The sequence below is a fragment of the Balaenoptera musculus genome, chromosome 15 (genome assembly GCF_009873245.2).
Source record: "Balaenoptera musculus isolate JJ_BM4_2016_0621 chromosome 15, mBalMus1.pri.v3, whole genome shotgun sequence".
NCBI classification, from domain to species: domain Eukaryota; kingdom Metazoa; phylum Chordata; class Mammalia; order Artiodactyla; family Balaenopteridae; genus Balaenoptera; species Balaenoptera musculus.
The window spans coordinates 51,631,845-51,656,525 of NC_045799.1; the positions used below are offsets into that span (position 1 = coordinate 51,631,845).

A 24,681-nucleotide genomic window follows, 5' to 3' on the forward strand; every position below is an offset into this window, starting at 1 on the left:
GCCCAGGGCACCCTCCTCCTGGGAAGCATGAACACCAGCTTTGGCCATGCATGCTGCTTCTTCTGAGGATGTTTGCCAGGCCTTGTTATCAAATGGGGGTCCTGCTGCTTGCTGCTCACAATCAATTGCATACTCACAAATGTTGGTGGCAAAGGAAAGGTGCTTTTAATCAGAATGACAACAATCTGGGGAGATGGTGGACTCAGCGTCCCCCAAAAACCACCTCCGCAGATTGTACTCAGCCATGAAACTTTTAAAGGGCAGAAGGGAAGTAATCTCAGTTAATTGTTGAGATAGGGGGGTCAGAATTATTGCCATCCCTCCACTGCATGCAGGCTCGTCAGCTTCTTGGGCTCTTCCTCTAGATGTTATCTTGTTCACACAGTTTGGTCACACAGTTTGTTCAGGTTACTGAAGGGAAAGCTAGGGAAGAGATCTGGTCATCTGTTAAATACTCGCTCATTTCTCTAAAGAACCAACTAGTTTGGCAAGGTATTGTGTAATTAAAAGATTTGAAAGGTGTGCTTGGGCCAGATATGGGTGGAGGGGCAGTGCCTGGTTTAAAAGTTAGTTACAAGGACTTCCCTGGTGGGCCAGTGGTTAAGAATCCACCTTCCAACGCAGGGGGGCAGGGGGTTGGATCCCTAGTCAGGGGAATTAAGGTTCCACGTGGTGAGCAGTATGCCCCCCCCCCAAAAAAAGTTATTTACAATATAGTTTTGCTAAAGTGACAAGAAAATGGGCTTCCTGCTGAGGGCGGTTTCCTGCAAAGAGCTGCTTACACACTCCCTAACCCCAAAAGCAGCTTCCAAAGATCCTTACAGGCCCTAAAGCTTCAGTGAACTGGTTTAAATAATCCTTACAACCAAGGCTAGGGCAGGGAAATGGGGCTGTTTCCTGATACGGCGGCCGAAAGATCCAGAATTTAACACCTCCTCAAAACAGCTGCCAGGAAGCCCCATAATCATGAGTCAGACTCCCAAACCTGGCAGCCCAGGTCTCGCTGAGATGTGAATGTCTTGCCGCCCTGATGACCGAGACACATCATTCATTCACTCTCATTAGGCTGTGAGGCACCCTACGCTTGCGAAGTTAGTCCCTGATATTCCCCACAAGAAGGACGGGAGTCCCCTAGACTGCACCAACATGGGGAACTCGGTTTGCCACACCCAAGATGGCGCCACCGCGCCCTGCGTCCCTCCCGCGCTCGGTCCCTGTCGGCCTCCCACTACCTCCGCGACTCCGCCAACCGGCCCCGCCCCGCGCCACGGCGCCGAGTCCGCTGTCGGAGGCTCGGCCGTAACGCCCCCTTTGCGGATTACTTAAAATGGCGGCCATGGGGCGGGGCCGCGGGGCGCGGGGCACGCTGGGGCCAGCGCGCGGGCTGCCGGGAACGGGGCGGAGCGCGGCCGCGCCGGCGCGTCGAGGGGGAGAGGCAGCCGCCGAGATGGTGAGCGGGCGCTGGGGGAGGGGCGCTTGGCCGGGGCCGGGGCCGGGGCCGGGGGCGGCGAGGGCGGTGGGCCGTGCGCGGGGGCCCGGGCTCCGCGCTCACGCCGGCCCGCCGCCCCCAGGACGTGTTCCTCATGATCCGGCGCCACAAGACCACCATCTTCACGGACGCCAAGGAGTCGAGCACTGTGTTCGAGCTAAAGCGCATCGTCGAGGGCATCCTCAAGCGGCCGCCGGACGAGCAGCGGCTGTACAAGGTGCGGTCCCGTCGGTTCCGGGCGGCCGGGGGCTGGGGGAGCGTGCTGCTCGGAACCGCCGCCCGAGCCTGGCCGTGGGCGCAAGGCGGCCCCGTCGTTGATGTAAACATCAGCGACCGGCTGCCGCGGGCCGGAACTCCCCCGCGTGGGGCCGTTGCTCGAACTCAGGGAGATGAAGCCCCGATAGCGCTCGCTACACCGGGGGTCTCCGTTCGGATGGCTTGAAAGTCGCGCGCCAGGCCCTATGCTGAGCGCCGAGGGCCAGCGTCACATCTGATCCTTATAGCGATCCCACCCGCGACGTGCTGACCCTTGACTTCCCTGCTCTGCGGTTAAGGAAACTGAGGCTCGGAGGTGGCCACTTAATGAGGCCAAGGTTGTTGGCAGAGTCAGGATTTGAACCCCGATGCTCAATCCTGTGCAGGCCTCTCACACGCCCCCCGCCCCAGACACGCCTTAATACAAAGAAATGAAGAAATGGAGGGTGTTGAGATGAGTCAGGTCCCACCAGTTCTTCACCCAACAACTGTTTATTACTCCCCAACTTACTGCTGATGTTCTAAAAGCCCCCGCCCCTTTCCCCCTTACAAACCAATTGCAATTATCCAGCAAGGATGTCGTGGGATTTGGGGTTTTCATTGGGGAGTTCTGTTTGGTGGCCCCTCATTTCAAGTTTCTGGCAGTATGAGGTCCCTCACCTAAGTTCCTTGATCTGATTCTGGGTGGAAACTGGGAAACTGATCTTTTGCTCCAGGCTGAGCCTTCACCCCCTTTGTCTCTAAAGGTCTTTTCTTCTTGTTACCTGCTGGGGCTTCTGTAATAAGGACCCTTCCTACTGCCTGAGCTTCTTTCACTTGCTGTGCTCCGTGCTTTCTGTGTGTCCTTTGCTCATTGAAGCCTCTGGCTGCCCTATGAGTTGGGAATTCCAATAACTCCCGTTTTACAGATAAGGAAACTTCACATCAAAAAGATCAACCACCTTGTGCAAGGTGGTAGAGCTGGGATTCAACCAGGTCTGCCTGTGGCCAGATGGGGTCACTGACACTTGAAATTAGATTCACCTGGAGTTGCAGGGTGGTAGATTCCAGACCCTTACCCTACCCTGGGAGGTTCTGATTTGGAAAGTCTTGGGTGTAGTCCTGGAAACTGTTTGATATACTCTGGGGTGGTTCTGGGCCCTACTTGGGGCTGTTTCTTTTCCGTCTTCTGACTTTCAGTGTAGTTGCTGACCAGAGAAGTCTGTGGGACTTGCCCCTCCTGGGGCCTCTCCTGAGACCCTGCCTGCCTCTCTCCTCAGGACGACCAGCTTCTGGACGACGGAAAGACATTGGGCGAGTGTGGCTTCACCAGCCAGACAGCACGGCCTCAGGCCCCAGCCACTGTGGGGCTAGCCTTCAGGGCAGGTGAGAGGGGCAGCGACAGGGTGGAAATGGCCAAAGAAAGGGGTGGTCAGGGAGCCTGCAGTTGTTCCTCCAAGCCTCCTGGACCATGTCCCCCAGTTCACCAAATGCAGGCAATATCCTATAATAGTGTGTTTGCTTCCCCATTAAAAACAATGAGAAGCACATGAGATACTTGTAGAAATTGAAGCCCATTTCATGGAGGATTCAAAGATTCTTAGTCACAGTACCAGCTTACATTTACAGAGAACTTACTGAGCACCTGGCCCTGCACTCTGCATTTTATTTCTGTTGTCCCATCTAATCCTCTTGATAGCCCTGAGGGGTAAGCACAGCCATCCCCATTTGGGAGACATGGACGCCGAGGCTTGCTGGCAGTCATGTGGGAGGCCACAGTTCAGATGCAGGCTGCCAGGACCTTGTCTGAGCTGGGCACCATGCCAGCCAGTGTCTCCGTGGTACATCACTTACTCCCCCAGCATCTCTGTACAGGCCAGAGTTGTATTGTGATCATTTTAAGGATGAGTAGACTAAGCCTGGGGAGGTTAGATCAGGTTCAGCCCTTTCTTGCCCCAGAGCCTGTACTCTCCTTAGCCACATTCCACCCTGACCAAAGTTTAGAAACCTGAGGGGTGGGGGTGGTTTATGTTGCTCCTTTTGCCAAGAAAAAGATTTAAATTTTATCCTTTGTCTCTGGAAATTTAAACAGGGGTTATAGGGTGTTTTCACAGCTGTAGACAGACCTAGGGGCTGTGTGAATGGCTGGGTAAATCTGGATGAAGTTACAGGGAGTTATTTTTCTAGCTTCTTTTAAGAAAATGTAGCGAGGGCTCAGGAGGGAGCATATAGCCTTAGCTGCACTTCTCAGTTTCATAAGGATAAACTGTATGAGGCCTCAGCAGCTGTGTCTTCGGGCAGCTACTTCACGCCCCGCCCCTCCCAGACTGGAGTTTGTCTCCATAAAGGAGTATGACACTGGGACCAGCCTCACAGCAAGGCAATGTGAGCCCCCGTACACCCCAGGCCCTGCAAGTGCTCAGGAAAAGGCAGTCTTAACGGGCCTTTGTGTGGGTTCCCTCAACTCTCACAGTGACAGTGAGGCAGGTGAGGGGCTGGTGCAGACTTTGTACAGGGTGGGTGCTATACAAGGCTGTTCTCTGAGGCAGGTAACGGAGGGCTGAAAGCACATCTGTTCTTCCTAAGCCAGGGCCAGGCTGCATTCTTCCAGAAAAAGTATCTCTTCCTCTAATTTGAACAGAGGCACCCTATAGACTTGCAGCTACTCTACCATCTTGCAGGTGAAAAAAATCACAGCACAGTGAGGTGATTTGTTTCTCCCCATGACCCCCACTTATGGCATAGATTGTGGACCCTTGGTGGCATCACCTCAGGTGTGTCATTGCTGTTTTGATAGGGGCTGTGGTGTGGACTGTAGACCGTCTGCTTCCACTTGCAAAAACGCACTTCTGGGTGGGTAGTTGTTTCCTTGTGCAGAGACGGGTCTCTCCCCACCCCCCAAAGTGGTTTGCTTAGTTAGGGAGATATGATAGTGTCTGGTGTTAAATAGCATCTTCCAGACTTTATTTCCAAAGAATGGGGAGAGGTGATGAAGGCAAGAATTGTCACTCAGATTTGTGGCTTGGAAGATGAATTCGTTATTAAGCTGGGCCATGTGTCTTCACCTCAGCGCTGCTGACGTTTGGGGGCTGGATGATTCTGGGTGAGGTTGTCTTGTGCATTGCAGGATGTTTAGCATCTCCGGCTCCTACAAAAGATGGCCTCTCCCCACTAGAGGCCAGTTGCAGCCCCTCAACCCCCAAAGTTAAAACTTGTCAGACGTGACCGACTTCCTCTGGGGAGCCTAATTGGTTGAGATCCCTGAGCCAGGTGGAGAGAAGTTTCCCATGTAGAAGAAAAAGTTGTGGTGTTCATTTGATCTGTGCTGAAGTAGTAACAGCAGGAATGAGACAGGGAAAATCTTCCTGGGGCTGCTGTTCTAGTAGGAAAGCAGCTGGTCAAGAGAAACAGGGCATTCACGCTAGCGGTTAAGTGTTCCCAGTGTTCCCGGGGCAATGCACAGGGCATTGGCCATGTAGAGTGGGTGGTCGTACAGGGTGGTTGGGGAATGCTTCTCTGAAGAGGTGATATTTGATTGCCCCTGGATGCCTTTCTTAGGCAGCCAGCCATTCTAAGTGTCAAGCTAGAGAGTGGCAAATGCAGAGACCTTGAGGCAAGAAAGAGCTTGATGTGGGAATATGGGGACCACAAGGAGACATGTGGAGAGACATAATGACACGATGAGATTTTATTCAAAGTATGAGAATAGGAGGTGTGAAGGGAACAAGGCGATGGGGGAGATTGTAGGTGGATGCAATCCCAGAGGCTGAGGGATGCAGAGGGTGAGGAAAAAGACCCTAGCATGGCCAGGCTGGGGGAGGGGAACAGGGGTCAGGTTGGTCCTGTAAGGGTGGGAGACTCACTTTGCAGTGGCCACCCCCTCTCCACCAGATGAGGCCTTTGAGGCCCTGCGCATCGAGCCCTTCTCCAGCCCACCCGAGCTGCCGGATGTGATGAAGCCACAGGACTCAGGAAGCAGCGCCAATGAACAAGCTGTGCAGTGAGAGGCCCCCCAACCGCCCTACCCCCCCCAATAAAAGAGATTTGGGTGTCCACCTGGTTGCTGCCTCTTTCTACACACCTTCTCCTGACTCAGGCATCACCTCACTGGTGTGTCCCGCCCCACCCCACCCAACCCTCAGCCTCTTTCCAGGCCAGACTGCTGCATCCCAAGCTCTCTGAGTCCAGCTACCAACCCCCAGCCCAGCCTTCTGCTCAGTTTGGGGACAAAAGGTTTAGAGGCTTTGTTTCTTCAGAGTGGCCAGCCCCCTCCTAGCATGAGCATGCTGGCTCCCAGCTGGAACAAGCATGTTGGTTTGAGAGTGGGTTCTGTGGGGGATCCACAGCCTAGAGCCACCCCATGAGGCTCCTCCAAGGTATGCCCCTTGCAGGGGGGAATGCAGCCACAGAATAAGGGCAGCTCCTCTCCCAACAACTAACGCTCCCCACCCGTAATAAACGATCTATAGACCAATTCCTGCATTTCTCATTTTTATTTGACAGAAAAAGTTGCTCTTGCTGTACAGATTTTAAAAAACCAAAATGCCTTTAAGAAACGTGAAGAAAAGTTGGGGGGGAGGGGGCCACAACCTCACTGGGAGGCCAGGAGGAGCCAACCAATTTCAACTCCTGCCCCTTTTTTCTGGGTATACCTCACACAGGTCCGCAAGTACCAAACCATCATCCCCCCAAGAACTCGGGGCTAAAAGGGGGGCAGTGCCTCCCAGATCCTTTGAGTCAAGACCTGGGAGTCCCAAACTATCCTCCCCTCCCGCAACTCCCATTCTCATTCCCACCCACCCCAAACCCCCCAAAACATGTGAACCAGGAAAAACTCACAGAGATTAACATTTCACAGAACAAAGAAAAAAAAAGGAAAAGGGAGGGAAAGAAGGGAGCCCTCCCCCCAGGATGCTGCCAGGGTTGGGGGGGGGGGAGGGCAGACAAAGACCCCCCCTCCCACGGCTCTGTTGGGGAGAAAGGGGGCACATCCTGTGGCTCCAGAACTTGGGGTATGGTGGAATTCCCCCAGAAAGATTCACGGAGACCTGAAATGGAAGAGAATAATCAATGCAAAGGCCCCAGCCAGCTCTGGAGCTCTCAGACGTGAGCCCAGCCCTAGAGTGTGACAGACACACACCTGGAGGAACGGTGCCGCACGGAGCGGGGGCTGGGTGTTTCCCTCCTGCGCTTGTGGCCCGGGGAGTGGCTGTCCCCACGCTGGCTTCTCCGGGAACCCCGTTCACTGCTGCTACAATGAAGGACAGATGTGAGACCACACACAGGACGCCACCAACCCTTGGTACCTTGGAGCCTTAGAACTTATTTTGCAGAAATCAGTGGCGGCCAGACTGGGCTACTGGCAGGACAGCACACACTGGCAACCCTACCTCTGCTGGTCCCGCGGTGAGGGCTGGGGTGAGGGGCGGCGGCGCTCCACAGGCGAATAGCTGAGGGACCGGGAGTCCCGGAGGGAGTCTATTGGCTTCCGGGGGCTGCGGGACCTGGGGATCAGAGTAGGTCCCCATAGTGCCACACTCTTTCAAACCCACAAGCCAGCACTCAGGACCACCCCCACCCCGCCCCAGGTCCTGACCACCAAACCTCATACCACGCAGGGCCAACCTCAGACCCACCTTCATCCGCTCACTCACCCATCCGCCCGCACACCATCCACCGAGTACCCCAACAGGCGGGGCACGGGGTGCAGCGGGGGAGGCAAAGATAAAGACAGTCCCTGCCCTTGGAGGGGCTCTGTCTGATGGTGAAGGAAGGCCAAGGGAGGCTCGCTTGGCCCCACGTGTGGGAAGCAGCCCCGCAGGACAGATGTACATGGGGTCTGGGGACCCAGGGGAGGGAGACATGGGGCAGGGCAGGGAAGGGGCAGGGTAGTCTTCTTGAAGGTGCTGTTTGAGCGGAGTCTTGCAGAACGAGGAGTTCACCAGGCGGACAAGGGAATTCCAGGCAGGAGGAACAGCATGTCCAAAGGCATGGGGTTCTCCTTAGACTGCAAGGCGCTGCTGAGTGTGGCTGGAGCACAGGGCATGTGTGGGGGCGGGCAGGAGAGGAGAACACAGGGCAGGCAAGGCCAGTTGGTGAAGAGCCTCACACGCCATTCCCGCAGAGGTAGGGCTTTATCCTGCAGGCCACAGGGCGTCCCGGAAGGATTTGTGGAGTGAAGGGAGTAACCAGATGGGCGTTTTAGAAAGATCCCTCTGGCTACGTGTGGAAGAGAATGGCGTGGAGGCAGGGAAACAGGGAAGAGGCTGTGGACAGAGTCGGGAGAAGATGACAGTGGCCAGACCCTGGCAGTAGCAACGGGGAGACTTAAAAGCTAGAATCCCTGGAACCTGGGACCAGGCTGCATGTCATGGGCAGGGAGAGGAAGGAACCTAGAACTCCCCAATTCTGGCCTGAGCACCCACTTGGATGACACAGCCCTCTGCCAGAACAGGGCACAACAGAGTAAGCAGGGAGAGGAGAGCCCAACTCCTCCTGTACAAGCAGTCACCACAGTCCAGCAGGGATCTCACACCCCAGGGTCACACCCCACCCCTTCCTTCTCAAGCAAGGCAGCACTCACCTCCGCTCGCCAGGGGGTGGCTTCTTGGGGCTTGCAGGTTTGGGCAAGGCCTGAGGGCCAGGCTTAGCAGGGGAGGGGGAGGAAGAAGTAGAGGAAGAAGAGGAAGACGAAGAAGAGGAAGAAGAGGAGGAGGAGGAGGAGGAAGAGGAAGAAGAGGATGATGAAGAAGAGGAGGAGCTGCTGGAACTGGAGCTGCTAGAACGCCTCTTCCGCTTGGCTGGGGTCGGTTCCTGAGGACGGCCCTCTCGAACAGCCTCCTTTGGGGCTGGGGCGGGGCTGGGGACCCTGTGGGAGAAGAGGGCGTCACAAGGAGACAAGCTGCCCCAGCCCCAACCCTACCTTCCTTGGCCTGGAGGAACGGCAGTGGGGGAGGGGTGCCTGAGAAAGGCCCTGGGAGCTCTCCAAGCCGAGAGCCAGTGAGTGCATTCTCTGGAGAGCAGTGGCCCCAACTGACCCAACCTCTGCTAACGCAACAGGCTGGGGCCCACAGCAAAAGGGATCAAGGTTAAACCTCAAGAATGTCCCTGATGGAGGAATAAGGTCCCTGGGCTCAGGTGTAGAAGCCAAGCTGGGTAGTCTCCGTCCTCTCCGTCCTCAGAAAGGAGAGCCACAGCGTGGGGAGGCCTGTGTGTGTGTGGGTTGGCTGGGGGAGGGGCCGTCCTGCCTGGAGGCAGGGAGAGGGATAGGATGACCTCTGAAGATCCTTCCAGCCCAGGGAGTTCCTCTTGAGGTCTAACTGCCATCCCTCCTGCTGTAAAATTAAGTCCATTTCCTCTAGTTCTGTCCTCTGTAGAGACGGAAAACTTATCATTATCCTCTAGAGAATTAACCTTCGGAGACTTTTACCTGTCCCATTCCTCCCCCCCGTTAACCCCCACCCCGGCATTCTCTTCTACCCCCAGCTTAAGGATCATGGTCCCCATACCTCCTCAGAGAGCCAAGAACCTCTGGATAGGGCTTCTCCCTCCCCACCCCCACCAACCATCCCCAAAACCTTCCCCGTAGAAGAGTTCTAAAAGTCCCCTCACCTCTTCAGTGCTACCTCAGGTTGAGTGGGAAGGCTAGAGCCCTCCGAGTCGCTAGAACTGGAGCCAGAGGAGGAGGAGGAGGAGGAGGAGGACGACGACGATGAAGAGGAGCTGCTAGAGGAGGACGAGGAGGACGAACTCCGCCGCTCCTTTGCTGGCTGCAGGGCAGCCAAAGCAGAAGGCTGCTGGGCCTCCACAGAGGCAGTTGGTTCCCCACTCTCTGGGTGCGACACCCCAGGGATGGGGCCAGAGAGCATGCCATCGTGGTCACCAGCAGAGGATGTGGTCTTTGCCACCGTTCCAGAGGAAAGGGACTGAGACCCTGCTACAGGGGTGGTCTGGGCAAGCAAAGATCGGGACTGGTCAGAAAAAGCAGATGGCACAGGGGACCTAGGCCGATCCTGAGCTGGAGGAAGAACTGACTGTGAGAGAGCCTGTACCATTCTAGAGGCAGGAGAGGGAGCCCGCTCAGATGTCATTCTAGACTGGCTTGGGGCAGATGGTGGGGTTCTGGACCTGGCTCGGTCAAGGAGCGGTGGTGAGGTTCTGCCACTAACGCGCTCATAGGCAGAGAGGGGCACCCTAGGGCTGGTGAGGTTTGCACCAGACAAGGCTGGAGCCATTCTAGCACTAGTGAGATTTGCAGGGGCCAAGGCTGGAGGGGTTCTTGAGCTGGCAATATTCACAGGAGCTGTGGCATGTGTAGATCTAGGACCCACCAGGTTTGCAGGGGCTGGAGCCTGGGGTGTTCTGGAGCTGGACGGATAGTTTGCAGCAGTCGGGGCTGTGCCAGAACCCGTGAGACTCAAAGCTGCCAAAGCAGCTGGGGTTCTGGCTCCTGCCAGGTTCACAGCTGGGGCTGTGGGGGTACGAGGGTCAGCAAGGTTCACGGCCGAAGGTGCCACTGCTGTTCTGGGGCTGGCCAAGTTCATGGCTGCTGCTGCAGCTGGCGTTCTTGAGTCAGCCAGGTTCACTGCTGTTGGGATGGCAGGTGTCCTGGCACTGGCCAGGTTCATGGCTGCTGCAGAGGCTGCAGGAATCCTGCTGGCAAGGCTGGCAGCTGGGGCTGTTCTGAGACTCATGAGAGGCACTGGAGCTGGAACCTGGGACATTCTTGCAGCAAGGCCAGCTGCAGACATGGACGGAGGAGGCCGAGCGGTGCCAAGACTGATAGCTGTCAGGGCAAGTGCAATTCTGGACTGAGCATGGTTTTCTGGCACAGATGTTCTCGGGTGATCAGGAATTCGGGGACCTGGACCATCCATCATGGAGCCACCAGCTTGCTGCAGGACAGACATGGGTGTTCTAGAGCTGCCAAGGGGCTCAAGCATTCCAGGTGATCTACAGCGGTCAAGAGGAGTTGGTGACATGCTAGGACGACTGAAGCAGCTCATTCTGGAGCTATTGAGCGCTACCGGAGGTGTCCGAGAACCAGAATGATTTCTCGTTGCTGGAGGAGTAGCAGAACGTGAACGATCAGAACTGCTTCCAGATGCAGAACGCCTGCGGATAGCTGGAGGAGATCTTGTTAAGGACCGTTTGCCCCGAGTTGTTCGTGGAGTACGGGACCTAGAACGGCGGCGAATAGCAAGTGGTGAGCGACTTCGAGAACGCTTGCGTGGTAACAATGGGCTTCGAGACCTAGAGCGGCGCCGAATAGCTAGAGGAGTTCGGGACCTTGATCGCCGGCGTGTCACTGGAGAGGTTCGAGAGCGGGACCTCCTTCGAGTTACCGGAGACGTGCGAGATCTTGACCTCCTTCGGGTGACTGGGGATGTTCTGGATCTTGATCTTCTGCGAGTGATAGGGGAGGTTCTGCTTCGAGATCGCCTTCTGGTTACTGGCGGGGTCCTAGATCTGGACCTTCTCCGAGTCACTAGTGGAGTCCTAGAACGGGAGCGTCGGCGAGTCGGTGTTCTGGACCTTGAACGACGGCGGGTTACTGGTGGTGTTCTGGACCTAGATCGTCTTCGACTCACTGGGGAAGCTCTCGATCGAGATCTTCGTCTAGTCACTGATGTCCTGGACCTTGATCGCCTCCGGCTGACTGGTGAAGTTCGAGACCTGGACCTCCGTCGGCTAACCAGGGGTGTTCTGGACCTGGATCGCCGGTGAGTGGCTGGAGAGGCCCGAGACCTGGAGCGTTTCCATGGGGCTGGTGATGTGCGTGAGCGGGAACGCTTCCGACTGGTTGGGGGTGTCCGAGAGCGGCCTCTTCGGCGTCTAGAGGAGGTTCTGGAACTCTCCTGCCGAGCAGGAGATCTTGAATGGTAACCGGAGCCTCCCCTGCGACGCCGAGTAACCCGAGACCTTGACCGGCTCCGCTGTCTTCTCCGAGAGGTTGACTGAGAAGATCCAGACCTATCTCGACGACGGGTTGTTCTGGTTTTCTCCCTCCTCGAGCGGGAACGGGACCTCTGCAGCCCACGAAGCTTTGGTGAAGGAGAACGGCCTCTCCTTGAAGTTGTCTTAGTGCGTGGAGATGAAGCTGAACGCCGCCGGCGTGAGGATCTTGACTTTTCGGCTGGCTCTGGGGAAGACACTGAGGGACTTCTTCGGCGTCTTGGGGGAGTTCTAGAGCGGGTCTCTGGTGAGGATGATGCAGAACGGCTTCTACGGGAGAGCCTGGCCTTCCTAGTCAGCTCAGGAGATGATCGAGAGCTGCGACGGCGAGGCGGAGTACGAGACTTGGTCTTGGGCTCTGGTGATGACCTAGAGCTTCTTCTAGTAGTTCTGGATTTGGGTGGGTGTTCTGGAGAGGACTCAGAACTGCTGCTTCCTTCAGGCGAAGGGCCTCTGCCTTTGCTTGATGAACCTGATCTGCTTCGTCTTGGAAGGACCCGAGGGACAAGAGCCTTGGGTTCAGGAGAGGAATCAGAACCACTCTGTGCCCTGGGTACTGCTCTTGGCTTATCTTTAACTTCAGGGGATGAGCCAGACCTACTACGCCGAGGAGAAGGCCGGGATTTGCTGTCGACCTCTGGAGATGATCCAGAGTGACTCCTTTGTCTAAGTGGCATTCGTGTCTTAGCTTTAGAATCTGGAGAAGAGTCTGACTCACTTCTCTCCTGAGGTGATGAACTGGGTTTCCCATCAAGTTCTTGAGAAGATCCAGACCGACATCTCTGCCCGAGAGGAGTCCTAGTCACAGTCTTCTGTTCAACTGATGACTCTGACCCACTTCTTTCTCTCTGGGGGGTAAGACACTTATTGTTGAGCTCCGGGGATGATGGAGAATGACTCCTTGGCCTAGGAGTCTGAGGCAAAGCTTTTGGTTCTGGAGAGGAATCACATTCACTCCTTCCCCTGGATGGTGTTCTAGGTATATCTTTCATTCCAGGAGACGACCCAGACAGGCTGTGCCTTGAGGGAGTCCCAGACCCATCTCTAAGTCCTGGGGAAGACCCAGACCTGCTTCTCCTTGAGGGAGTTCTGGGTAAACCATCTTTCATTTCAGAAGATGCAGAACTACTTCTTTCCCTTGAGGGTGTTCTAGGTATAGCATCAAGTACTGGCGAAGAGACACTCTGATTTGAAGACATTCCTGCTTTTTCCACCGCATCTGGGGATAACTCAGAACTGCTGTGTCTGGAGGACCTTGTTGATTGTTCTTTCACATCTAGAGATGGATCTGTCTCCAGCTGATTAAGAAAAGGTCCATTCAAATCTTTAACCTCAGGAGAAAATCCAGTATTCATTTCTGCAATAGGGCCAGAGTTTCTAAATTCTAAAGGTGATCCAAAGCTATTCTCTCTGGGAGGAGAGTTAGATAGTTCTTTATGTTCTGGAGAAAAGCGTGGCCCGCTCCAAGCTGAGGCTACTGCAGGGACTTCTTCCAAAGAAGCCTGTGACTGGCTTTGGTCAAGAGTCAAAGACATGGCAGATCTTTCTTCTATTTCAGGAGATGATTCAAAGTTACTTCCAGCCATTTCTTTAAGTTCTGGAGACAAATGGGGCAGGACCTGGTTTAAGGATTCTTCAGATTTCTCTACCACCTCCATTAATTCCTCATCTTGGCTTGGCTTAGCTAATGCACTACTTCGGTCTTTTGTATCTGGAGATGACTCGACACCACCTCTTTCCCTTGATGGAGTTCTAGGGGTGTCTCTGAGTACTGGTGAGGACTCAGGCCTATCCTGCACAGAAGGAGGACTCAATTTGTCTCTTGGTCTTGGAGATGATGCAGTAACATCCTCCTGAAGGAGTAAGCCAGTTTTTTCTTTTGATTCAGAAGGCTCCAATCTACTCTGCCCCAGAAGAGATTTAGAGTCCATTGCAGGATACAGGGAAGAATCAGACTGGGACCCGCTCTGCTCAGGAGACATCCCAGATTTCAGCCTAGGACCTGCTGACAATTCACTTCTATCTTCTCTTGTTGGAGATCTGGGTGCCAGCTCAGTGATTGGAGATGAGGACCTGGACTGGCCACCCTTAGGAGGTGTCTGAGATTTGGTCTGCAGATATGGAGATTCAGAATGACTCTGTCTCATTTCTGGACTTGAAGTACCAGATGTGGAGTCTGGTGAAGTTGGAGATTGTCCTTTCTGTTGCAGAGATGAGGGTGGTGTGCAGGACTTTACTCCTGGACAGAGGGAGAAAGATCCAGAGCAACTCTGTGCTGATAAATCTTTAGACTTCTCTTGGGAACATGGTGACTTTGATCCAAGAAGATTATGCCCTGGTGGAGTTTGGGGCTTTGCTTTGGGGCATGGTGAAGTAGACCCTGAGTGACTTTGTCTTAGTGGTGTTCCAGGTTTCACTTTGGTATCTGGAGAGGAGGATCTAGAATGGCTGTGTCTTTCCAACAATCTAGATTCTGTCTTGGAGCATGGAGACTCTGATCCGCTTTGCCTTGGAGGTGTTTTAGATGTCACTCTACTAGGACTTGGAGAAGAGAAGCCAGAATGGCTTTGGATTGGTGACGTTACTGCTTTCACTTTGGGTTGTGGAGATGACGACCCAGATCGGCTCCATCTTGGAGGTGTGCTAGATTTCACTCTAGAAGGAGAAGACCCAGAGCAGCTATGTCTCGAAGGGGTCCTAGACTTCACCTCAGGGTCAGGTGATGATTCAGAACGGCTCTGTCTTTGTGGTGTTGCAGATTGTTCATTTACCTGGGGACTTGTTACAGACTCTTGCCTTGGTGGCGTTCCAGATTTCAGGTTAGGTTGAGGAGATGAACTGGAATGAGTCTGTCTTGATGGCGTTTTAGATTTCTGATCAGGAGGTGGAGAAGAACCAGAGCGACTTCGCCTTAGTGGTGTTCTAGATTCAGCTTTAGGTTGGGATGATCCGGAGCGACTGCGCCTTGGTGGTGTCTGAGACTTTTGTTTAGGGCGTGGAGAGGACCCTGAAAGGCTTCGCCTCAAAGACAAGCGGGATTTTACTTTGGACCTTGGTGAAGAGAGAGACCTGCTCCGCCTCGAAGAAACTCGAGATTTCTTCATTTCTGGGCTTGAGTTGGACCTGCTCCTTCTCTGTGATGTTCTGGATTTGTTCTTCCGCTCTGATGATGAGCCAGACCTGCCCCTTCTTTGTGGTGTTCTAGAGTGAGATCTTCCCCGTCTAACTAGACTTCTACTACGGGATCTTCCTCGTCTTGCTGGTGTCCTAGACCGAGATCTCCCTCTCCTGGTTGGTGTTCTAGAGCGCGACCGGCCACTTCGTCTAGCTGGGGTTCTGGAGCGCGACCGCCCACGCCTGGCTGGGGTTCTAGAGCGCGACCGCCCACGCCTGGCTGGGGTTCTAGAGCGTGACCTGCCACTTCTCCTGGCTAGCGATCTACTATGAGACCTCCGTCGTACTGGTGATCGGGTCCTAGATCTGCGCCTAGCAGGTGTTCTAGACCGAGACCTGCCCCTCCGGGCTGGTGTTCTAGACCGAGACCTGCGCCTAGTGGGTGTTCTAGATCGTGACCTCCGCCTGGCAGGTGTCCTAGACCGAGATCTGCCCCTCCGGGTGGGTGTTCTAGAACGAGATCTGCCCCTAGTTGCAGGGGATCTAGAGTGTGACCTGCCTCGTCTTGCTGACCTAGACCTGCCTCTTCTCTGTGTATTTCTGCTCCTGGACCAGCCTGGTCGCTGAGGAGACCTAGAGCGGCCACGTCGCTGGGGGCTCCTAGATCGTCCCCACCTCTGTGCAGACCGGGACCTACGCCACTGAGGTGACCGGGACCGAGAATGACCTCTCTTGGTAGGGGTTCGAGACCGAGACCGCCCCCTCTTAGTGGTAGGACTACGGGACCTCCCCACTCTACGAGAAGGAGTATGAGAATGTGACTTATCCCGTTTTGCTCGGCCATGTGAACGACTCTTGGATGCAGGAGAAGAAGAAATCTCTCGGCGGGACCCAGGAGCTGGTGTAGGTTTAGGACTTTCAGGGGAAGAGCTGGCATGCCGAGAAACTTTGGTAGGTTGAGGGGAGGGCGGGCAGCTCTCTGAAGAAGATTGGGGAGGTTTCTCAGGAGACTTAGGTGGTGAATGGCCCTGGGCTGGAGAAGCCTCAGAAGGGGGGTTCACTGGCTCCTGACTTAAGGGGGTTGTCGCAAGGGGTTGTGGGGAGCCGCCATATTGCTCAGCAAGGAGCGGAGTGGGAGCAGGTGGTTCTGGCCCTGTGCTGCTCCTTTCCGGAGAGGAGCTAGGTTGAACTGCAGATTTCTAAGAGTGGAAAAGAGAGTAAGGATACGGGTATGTAAGCACCAGAACTTCCGATCACCTGTAAGATCCCAACACCCTTTCCTATGAAACTTTTCCTCTATGCACCCCATTATACCAACTGGTCCTTTTCCTCACCACAGGCTATCACATTCATTCAATAACAAGAGATCACATAATATAAAACACAGTAAGAAACATATGAAAACAGAGTTTACAATCTCAAGAGTCTTCTATCTAGAGAAAAAACATAATGCAAACTAATGTACTATATTTCACAACAGATAACCATTACAAAATGCTGAGTGCAGAAAAAAAGGTATTCTTAAATGGAAAGATAAAGTAGTTTCCCAAAGTGACTGACTTCACCTTTAAAAAATAACTATATTAAAATAAGAAAAAAAAAGACAAAGATCTGACTACATGATTTATGTGAATAAAACCAGGATGAAGTACAGGAAAATACAGAAAGAGACTAAATTATAAAAGCTTTAAATATTAAAGTCAAGAGCAATAGGAAGTAAATTAAGTTTCTGAGATGATCCAACTTGCAGTTTGGAAAAGCAACTCTGGATAACATGGAAAACGGACAGGAGAGCTACAAATTTAGCAAAGAGCAATTAAAATTATACTGTGATTGTTGAAGTAAGAAAACATGATTAGAATTTGAATTTTAATAGCAAGCATAAAAGAACAGGTACTGAAAAGATCTTTCCAAAGTAGTGTTTTCAGACTGCAAGCAGCAACCCAGTGGGTTGAAAAGTTTTAATGAGCCACAACCAGCATTTAATGAAATTGATACTAGAAACATTTTAAGTAAGACTAGGTGTAGTTCAAAAAAATTTTTTTGTTCCAATTCTATCAACCTATAAGTACAAAGAGAACAGTGATGTAAAACCTATTAACACCCAATAAAGTTTGAAAGCCACAATTCTAAAGGATTTGCAGATACAAAAGAGAACTTTATAAATAACTGAGAGGAATGCAGAAAACAAAACCAGACCTTGCTTCTCCCTTAACTTCACACACCTATCCTGAATCCACAGCCCTGCAACCCAAAGAGTATCCATTAACTCAGGAACATACCTCCTTCTTGTCTTTATCTTTGTCTTCATAAGGGCTGCTAGGCTGCTTTGTAGAAGGCTCCGGGCTACTAGGCTGCCCTATGTTGGTGATACCTGGTTCCCTGGATGGTGCATCTCCCTCCCCTCGACGCCCCAAAGCAGGGGAAGGACTTCGCCCAGTCAAGGTAGTTGTATGGGTTTTAGCTGCAGCACTTCGAGACCTGAGAGAGGTAATTGAGGATGGGAAAAGAGGAAGAAAATCAGTTCAGGGGAGAACAGAAAACCCCCTCCCCAGCTCCCATCCACCTTTCTTCAATATAACCCTCTTCCAAAAAAGCCTTCTCTTACTCACAAGATTCAAGTAACTCATATTGAAATTCAAGTCCAGTTCACTTTGCTCTTTCTCTTCTCAACATCAATCCCCAAAAACGTTCTCCCTCTACCCCTTTATATTTACCTCCCCCGAACCTCCCAAAACCCTCCACCCAGTCCATTCCCTACCCGCTTCATTCACAACTCACCTCTGAGCCCACCTCCTTCAGGAAGCCTTCCCCGATTAAGGAAGCCAGGGTAAGGATTCCTTCCTCCCCCAGACACCACGAACAAACCACCACCCCCCCTATTCTGGCAGTCCATATATATCAGAACAAAACAAAAAATCACAAACAAAAGAAAACAAAAAACAAAAAACAAAAAAAAAAAGAGAAGGGGAAATGTATATGTCTGTCCATCCTGTTGCTTTAGCCTGTCAGCTCCTAGAGGGCAGGGACCGTGTCTTCCGAATGGTCTGTGCAGCGCCTAGCACACCGTGGGCGCTCAATAAATATTAAATTGATTAACCCACAAGTCCCTCTTCCCTCCCTTCCTCCTGGACCACCCCTTACCGACTGCGGGAAGTATCTGAAGAGGAAGCAGAGTCTGCAGAAGTTGAACGGTGCGCCCGTCGGCTCTTGGGAGCTGGTGTTGTACTTCGAGACCTGAAGGAAGACCACCACCACAGCTCAGGGTGCTGTCACACCTGCACTGGGTTCCCCTTATCCACCCTTCAACCTTTTACCAGTCAGGGACGTGACTGATTCTGCCCCATCCCCAGGTGGCACTCATCTACTCGCTAAGCAAATTCCCCTCTAATTCACTCACCGCTTTCGCTTCTTGTCCTTAGATTTACGTTTGCTCTTTGGAGTAGGAGACCTGGGAAATGAGGCAGAATTATTTAAAATAAAAATCATTTTTAAAGAAACAAAGAAAATGAAAAGTAAAATGGAAAGAACTGAGTTACTGACAGTAGAAGATCAAGGAACTGAGCTTTACTCCAAGAAAAAAAAAAACCCCCAAAGAGCCAGCAAGGCCATCAAGCAATGGCTCACCGCTCCATGTGCCACTATGTTCCCTGTGCCACAAAGAGCTCTTACCTATGCTTCCTTTTCTTGGATTCAGATTCTGACCTGTTGGTAAAAAGTAAGTAAAACTATTATTTTTTTATCTAGACCTGGACTCACCAAACCTCTCCAATTATTCCATATATTCCCACCTCATACCTGTGCTTCTTCTTCTTAGAGCTCTTCTTCCTTTCTCGTCGAGGAGAGCTGCTCTCTGACCTGCTAAACATGGGTTCAGAAACAAGGTCATTCAGCCTACCTCCTTCCCTGGCCCACCCACTTATAATCCATCCCCAAAAAGGCTTCTAAAGCACAGAACAACTCCAATAGCACCAATGTGCCGATCTAAGCCTAGAACTTATTTACTCTCCAAGAAGCGTAGGTACCTCCCTCCTATTATATAGCAACAAACCCCAAAATGGAAAAAAACAACATAACTCCAAAATGCTGCTGATCAGTTCTGAAGAGGTACAGAATCAACCCTTCCCACTGAAGCAGCACACATTATTTCTTCTACCAGATGAGACCTGAATGGTAACTCCCTCTTCCCTGACTTTTCTGACAACTCTCTCCTACTTCCTAGAAATAAAAATACCCTATTGCCAGAGACAGAGGAAAAACATGACAGGTTTGGTCCTCTGGCTACTAGAAGAGCTTGCCAACTAACTTACCGTCCTCTATCTTTCTTCTTTTTCTTCTTCTTTTGCTTTGGGGTTGGTGAGCGAGAACTGCTAGACTCCCGGACAAGGCTGAGGAAAGATGAAAAATGGCAGAGATGGGTGCTAAGACAAACTTTCTTAGACATTTCAATTTCAGAAGAACAAAATCTCAAGAATTTGAAAAGACATAGTCCACACACAAAAAATGAGGCAGAGTGCTTAGAATTAGGAAGAGAAACTGACACTGGCTTCTTGGTCTTGTGTACCTGTAAGGTTTGGGTGGCTCAGGAACTGGTTGCTTAGCTTCTCGAGCACGACGCTGAGGATCAAAAGAGCTGCCATCCACATAGGAATCACTGATGCCAAAGGCAGCTCGGAGTCGCTCGTTCTTCTTCTCATTCAATTCTGCCAACTGGTGAGTCTCAGTTACCCTAGAGGAGAAAAGGTCAAAGGTCTAAAGGACATAGAGAACAAAATGCAGAGTCATATTCACACAAACAGCCACGAGAAAATGAAGACAAGAGCAGGGAGAAAGTTCAAACTAAACAGAGAGAACAGCAAAAGCAGAGTAGAGTCCAGAGAAAATCGAGAGAGGGAAACACTCACGCTGGCCTCTGCCCTGGGGTCTCCTCCTTGCCCCCAGGGTTCACATCCTTCTCCAACAACATGAGTCGAAAGGTCGCCACTTTTTCCTGAATTTGCTGTTCCTCGTACCTGGAGAACAAAAGCCTTCAGGGTTAGAGCTTGACTAGACACTCTCCCCAGTCCCAGGTTTACAGTTCCCTCATTCCCAGCAGGATCCCTTCCCTTTCCATGCACACATACAATTTTTCACTCACTGTCACCCAAAGGGCCCTTCTATTAAATCCTGCTCTTTTCCTGTCATCTTTCTTCCCTCCACTGACTACACCCTCTAGAACAGTGGATTTTAAACATGCTACACTCCAGGGGCCAAGAGAGGAAAGTTAAGCAGGCAGAGTTCCAGGTGTTCCTCCCCAAATCCAATCAACAAGAACAAATCTTTCATTTCCTGGGATTCCAAAGTAACATGCATTATATGAAACGGGCGCCACTGCTGAAGTTTGAAAACCACTGCTCTAAAAGGTTTTCTGCCTTAATGTGTTCCTTTTCCAAAATCTCAATTCCCTATCCAACCCATGATCCCTTTTATCCGGGTATTATTCCAATTCCTGTTTTCCTGCCTTTGCTACTGTCCAAGGCCTCGATCCTTAAATCCATTTACCTTCCTTTTCTCTACCAATGACAACACATATCAGCTTACCTAGCTAGCTCTTGTCTCTTCCCTGGTCTGCTTCCCCACCTCTCCCTTAAAGCACATATCTGCTTCTCAATGGCCCCCCTCTTTCCCCACGTGCCTCCATCTAAATAACTCATAAAAGGCTCCCTTTTATATCCCAGACACAGGTTCCTCATCTCCCACTTTGAACTGTCCCTTAACTCCTTTCAATTTGCTAGCTCCTTTACCTCCTCCCCTCCTACAAATCCTCTCCAGGCCTCTTTCAACCAGCCCTAAGCTCCCTACATCCCACCTAACTCCCCCAGCTCTGCACTCACTCAGTGCTTGGCTCTCCCCCAGCCCTCCCTCACCCCTGCTCTTCCATCATCTCCTCCAGCTCGAGGCATCGCAGCTCCACGCGCCGCTTGCGCTCGTGGTCCAGGATGTCAGGATTAGGCCGCTTCACCAGGGCAGCCTCCAGGCGCCGCAGTTCCTCCTCTCCCTTGTAGTCAGGCCGCTCACCCCGGCGGCCCCGCACCAGGGACAGGTTGCGCTGGACGTAGCCGTTGGTGCCGCTGCCCCGGGGCGTCGGCAGCCCGATCCCGTTGTACATGGCCCCGTGCCCGGGGTGGGGCACCACCGCTCCTGAAGGGGAGCGGGGAGACACGGGTCAGGCCCCTGGCCCCAAACTAGCCACTTACCACCACCCAAATCCCTGCTCTTCTTCAACCCTACTTCAACATGTCTCTCCACACTAAACCTCCTTTAGCTGCATAATCCTCCTGGTCTCCTAAAAAAACCTGTTCTTCATACTTCCAACACTGCTTTCTTTCCACCAAATCATAGCCCAGCTCTCACAGCCTTTCCCCACAATGTGCAAGAGCCACTCCTGCTTTCACCTAGCTTTCCTGTTTCCACCCAAAACAAAGATCCCATTTCTCCCAAATTTCTCCACTCTATCTCTTTATTCTCCTTTAACCCCAATATACACAACTGGTATCTTCACCAACTACTCTAATTCCTAACCCCTGGCAACTGACAGAGGCCTCCAAACAGGGCACAACAAACACCAAACGAAGATCTGTGGCACCCAAAGGCCTGCAGTCCAAGTCCAGACTCTTCAAGAACTGACCTAAGCATTTCAGGCTACCCTAAAGGTAGCCAGAAATTATGAATACAACCTGACTGAACAGCCCCTAGATATCCAAAAGGTGGCCCAGGATAAAGGCCAGCATGCACATCAGAAACACGTGAACCTTGGATATGTAATCCTCTTATACTTCACCTCTCAAGTAAGGGGCCATTTCCAATCAACTATCCTGACTGATCATTTTCCTTCAATTTCCTTCCCAATAGGATTTCTCACATGGTTTGGGGCTCACCCAACTCTCACTAGCTCCTGTAAAATATTACATTTTCAACTCAATGCTCTAAATACACCAAACCAGCCTCCTCTATTCCAACTGTCCCCATACCTTCTCTACATTCCTTCCCCTACACTTACTCACAAAACCCCCACTCTTTATACCTCACTTTCATTAATGTCAAACTGTCAGCTTTCCCTAACAGTCCCGTTATCTCATTTCCTAGTTTTTCTCTTCCAGCCCTTCCTTAACCCTCTCAAGTGTTATCACGTGCCTCCTACCAGGTTCTATCCTCTCAATCTGTTCCAACCCCAGCATGACTCTGAAAAGCCCTCTAACCTTAGTTTTACTGATTAGATTTCTTGGCTACGTACACTCTATTCCTTTCTCCAGCTATATGTACTCTGTTTTTTTCTCCAACTCATCCTGTCCGAGATAGTTTCACATGGGGAAATGTGTGAGGGAAAATGATCCCAGGAAAGAACTCAAGGAACAAAGTGGAGAGATTAGTGAAAGTAGAGGGGAAAAACATAGAACTAGATAAAAGAAAAGGCTTCATTTTAAAAATTCTGAAAGAAACATCATACAAATACCTGGAAGAATGTACTAAAGCCTGCCACCCCCACCCCATACAGGGAGATGTTGAATGAAAGGGAGCTAGCCCAACTCTAGAACAGTTTGGAGCCCCTTACGCCCCAACTCTAAGGCTGGGTCCCTGCCCAATCCCAGTTGCAGACTCTAGAGATCTGAAAACAAAACAAAACGAAATAACCATACTGGGTTAAAGGAATGACAAATGATGCTAAATCTATGAAAGGCAAGTAGAACTATGCAAAGAAATGAAAAATTTCTTTACAGCACAAGAAATCTTCCAACCCTCACTTTTATTTTCTCAAATTTTCTCCTCCTTATTCTAAAGCTAGGCCTTCTTTGGCTCTCTATACCCTACCCAGTTTCTGCTTCCCTTGCAGAATGCTTCTGACCTGCAATCAATTCCTCAGCTTAACCATTCACCCACACTTCCATACCACCTCACACAATAATCCTCCCACTCCCTGGAGAAGGATAACCAGTAGCTGCTAAGCAAAGGGTATTAAATCACAACAGACTAAAGAACTTTTACGGAATGAGCCAAAAAAGAAGGGGAAAAAAGAAAACCCCAAACAGAAATACCACAGCATCTAAGACAGTGCTCAAAACACTAAAAGGATGGATGGACCAAGAAGTATATCAACAACACAAACACTAATCACCAAAACCGAAATAAAGATACTTAAACTGGGGTCCGCGGACTGTGGGTATGCAAAAATCACCCAAGCTAAAGGCTGACAGTAAAAGCTGCAAAAAAAAAAGACAAAAAGGAGTTTTTTCTGTTGGAAAATTATCACGATGCCCAACTAACCAGACAGAAGGGGGTCTTGAAATTCAGTATTATGGTATTCAAGAAAAAAAACGCACCAAAAAAGGGAGGAGAGTGTGCAAGAAAATGGACAAAAGTAATAAGCACAAGAAGCTCAGCACTGGGGCACTGTAGTAGCTGAGGGACACTAAGAAACCCCAGAAGCTAAATATTAGCTCAGGAAGAGACCTAGACTCACACTCAAGAGGAACAACACTTCTTCAATTTTTGACACAGAAGATATCTTAGAAAAGCATCTAAGTGAAAACCAAGGCCTAGAAAGTTGTGCGCCCAAATAACGACAAAGTCCACGTTTTCTCAAGGAAGGGCTGGCAGCCTCCTCCCGAGCCGTAACACAACTTTGGGGGAGACGATGAAAAAGTGCAAGAAACAAAAGAGCATGTGATCTGCCTTTACATACCTAGACCAAATACGTGAATTTTTTTTTAAACGTTTAGAATCCTTCTCTTCCTAAGACCTCATGGCATACAGTAACGAATGCAACTGCCTAACTCTCCCGGGATCTAGTTCAAGGCCTTCTCTGCACTGCCTGAGCGGCCAAGGCCTATTTTCAGCCTTGAGAAATGGGGGAGGGGGCTGCGCGGCGCCCCATAGTATGGGAGGCTCCGGGCCCGATCCCAGGCCCCCGGGAGGGACGGGTAGGCCGGACGCCGGAGAAGCGCGGGGGAAAGGAGCCGGCAGCGGGCCCCGGCCGCCGCAGCCCCCTCCTCGCCGGGAAAATGTCGGCAAAGACAGCTGCAGGAGAGCCTCCTCGCCGCACGCGTCGGGGAGGCGAGAAGCCGAGTCGCGCGCTCCCCCCTCGAGAGCGCGCGCGAGCCCGAGCGCAGTCGGCAGCGCGCGCCGTTGCCATGGGGGAGGGGGTAATAAAAGCCCGCGCGCGACAGGAACCGCGAAGAAGGGGGAGGGGAGGCAGACAAGCAAGGACGTCCGCGCGCGAGCTAGGGGCGGCGAGCGCGCGTGCGCGCGGCGGCCTGAACCGTTCTCCGCGCGCTTTGGCCTTGCGCCGGGGCCGCCGCCCCTCCCCCACCCGGCTCGCGCGCTCCCTCACCCTCTCACCAGCCGCCGCCGCCTCCGCCTCCGCCCGCCGCCTCCGAGGGGGAGAGGTGCTGCCGCTGCCGCTGCTCGAGTTCCTGAGTCCCTCGGTGCCTGGAGCCGCCGCCTTGCCTCGCCGGTCCGCCCGCCTCAGCCGACACCCGCGACCTCCTCGCTTCCTCCGGGGGCCGCAGCGGACTCCGACTGCGCCACTCGCCACCCCGCCTGGGCCGCGCTGCACCGTCAGCACGACCAACTATGCGCGTCAGCACGCAGCTGCGCGCGTCGCAGGGCCTGCCGGGAACCGTAGTACTCCCCGCGGCCTTGTGCGCAGGCGCCGAAACCACACCGGGAAGTGTAGTTTCGTAAGGCCCGAAGGAGGTTTCAACTCTGTCGTCGAAGAACTACAATTCCGTCGGCCAGTTGCGAGGAAGGTCTGGGGGGCGGACCGGAGCAAACAACGCATTCCAGAGACTTTCCACTAGGGGGCGAGAGGACACAGGGCCTAGCGACGCTAGCGCTCTCCTCGGCCCTCCCGC

At 52.4% G+C, this 24,681-nt stretch overlaps 2 protein-coding genes across 11 annotated transcripts; one reads left to right on the forward strand and one right to left on the reverse strand.

Moving 5' to 3' along the window:
* The first annotated feature begins 1,326 nt into the window (after positions 1 to 1,326).
* ELOB (elongin B) lies at positions 1,327 to 5,782 on the forward strand. Its single transcript, XM_036825950.1, has 4 exons — positions 1,327 to 1,450; positions 1,572 to 1,706; positions 3,004 to 3,109; positions 5,615 to 5,782. Exons 1-4 carry the CDS (start codon positions 1,328 to 1,330, stop codon positions 5,725 to 5,727), a joined length of 477 nt encoding a protein of 158 aa, XP_036681845.1. The 5' UTR covers position 1,327; the 3' UTR covers positions 5,728 to 5,782.
* A 415-nt stretch (positions 5,783 to 6,197) lies between these two features.
* SRRM2 (serine/arginine repetitive matrix 2) lies at positions 6,198 to 24,386 on the reverse strand. Of its 10 annotated transcripts, none has more exons than XM_036825944.1 (15): positions 24,167 to 24,386; positions 20,698 to 20,971; positions 19,696 to 19,803; positions 19,356 to 19,520; positions 19,102 to 19,179; positions 18,590 to 18,652; positions 18,464 to 18,496; positions 18,192 to 18,242; positions 17,936 to 18,028; positions 17,074 to 17,272; positions 9,335 to 15,990; positions 8,307 to 8,591; positions 7,114 to 7,227; positions 6,864 to 6,971; positions 6,198 to 6,771 (listed from the first exon to the last, which is right to left on the reverse strand). In XM_036825944.1, the coding sequence occupies exons 2-15, from the start codon at positions 20,937 to 20,939 to the stop codon at positions 6,762 to 6,764; spliced, it is 8,205 nt and encodes a 2,734-aa protein (XP_036681839.1). In that variant the 5' UTR covers positions 20,940 to 20,971; positions 24,167 to 24,386; the 3' UTR covers positions 6,198 to 6,761. The 10 variants fall into 10 exon arrangements, with proteins under 10 accessions (XP_036681839.1, XP_036681838.1, XP_036681837.1 ...); XM_036825943.1 differs by having other exon boundaries at positions 6,864 to 6,974; XM_036825942.1 differs by lacking the exons at positions 6,198 to 6,771; positions 6,864 to 6,971 and adding an exon at positions 7,360 to 7,989 and having other exon boundaries at positions 18,590 to 18,649.
* Positions 24,387 to 24,681: the final 295 nt, after the last annotated feature.

Coding starts and splice junctions, on each gene's coding strand:
- ELOB (XM_036825950.1), top strand. CDS start 1,328: ATGGCGGCCATGGGGCGGGGCCGCGGGGCGCGGGGCACGCTGGGGCCA. Junction 1,451..1,571: donor GAGAGGCAGCCGCCGAGATG/GTGAGCGGGCGC, acceptor CGCCGCCCCCAG/GACGTGTTCCTCATGATCCG. Junction 3,110..5,614: donor GGGGCTAGCCTTCAGGGCAG/GTGAGAGGGGCA, acceptor CCTCTCCACCAG/ATGAGGCCTTTGAGGCCCTG.
- SRRM2 (XM_036825939.1), bottom strand. CDS start 20,939: ATGTACAACGGGATCGGGCTGCCGACGCCCCGGGGCAGCGGCACCAAC. Junction 19,521..19,695: donor ACCCCAGGGCAGAGGCCAGC/GTGAGTGTTTCC, acceptor TTTCTCCTCTAG/GGTAACTGAGACTCACCAGT. Junction 18,243..18,463: donor TCCAAGAAAAGGAAGCATAG/GTAAGAGCTCTT, acceptor CTCATTTCCCAG/GTCTCCTACTCCAAAGAGCA.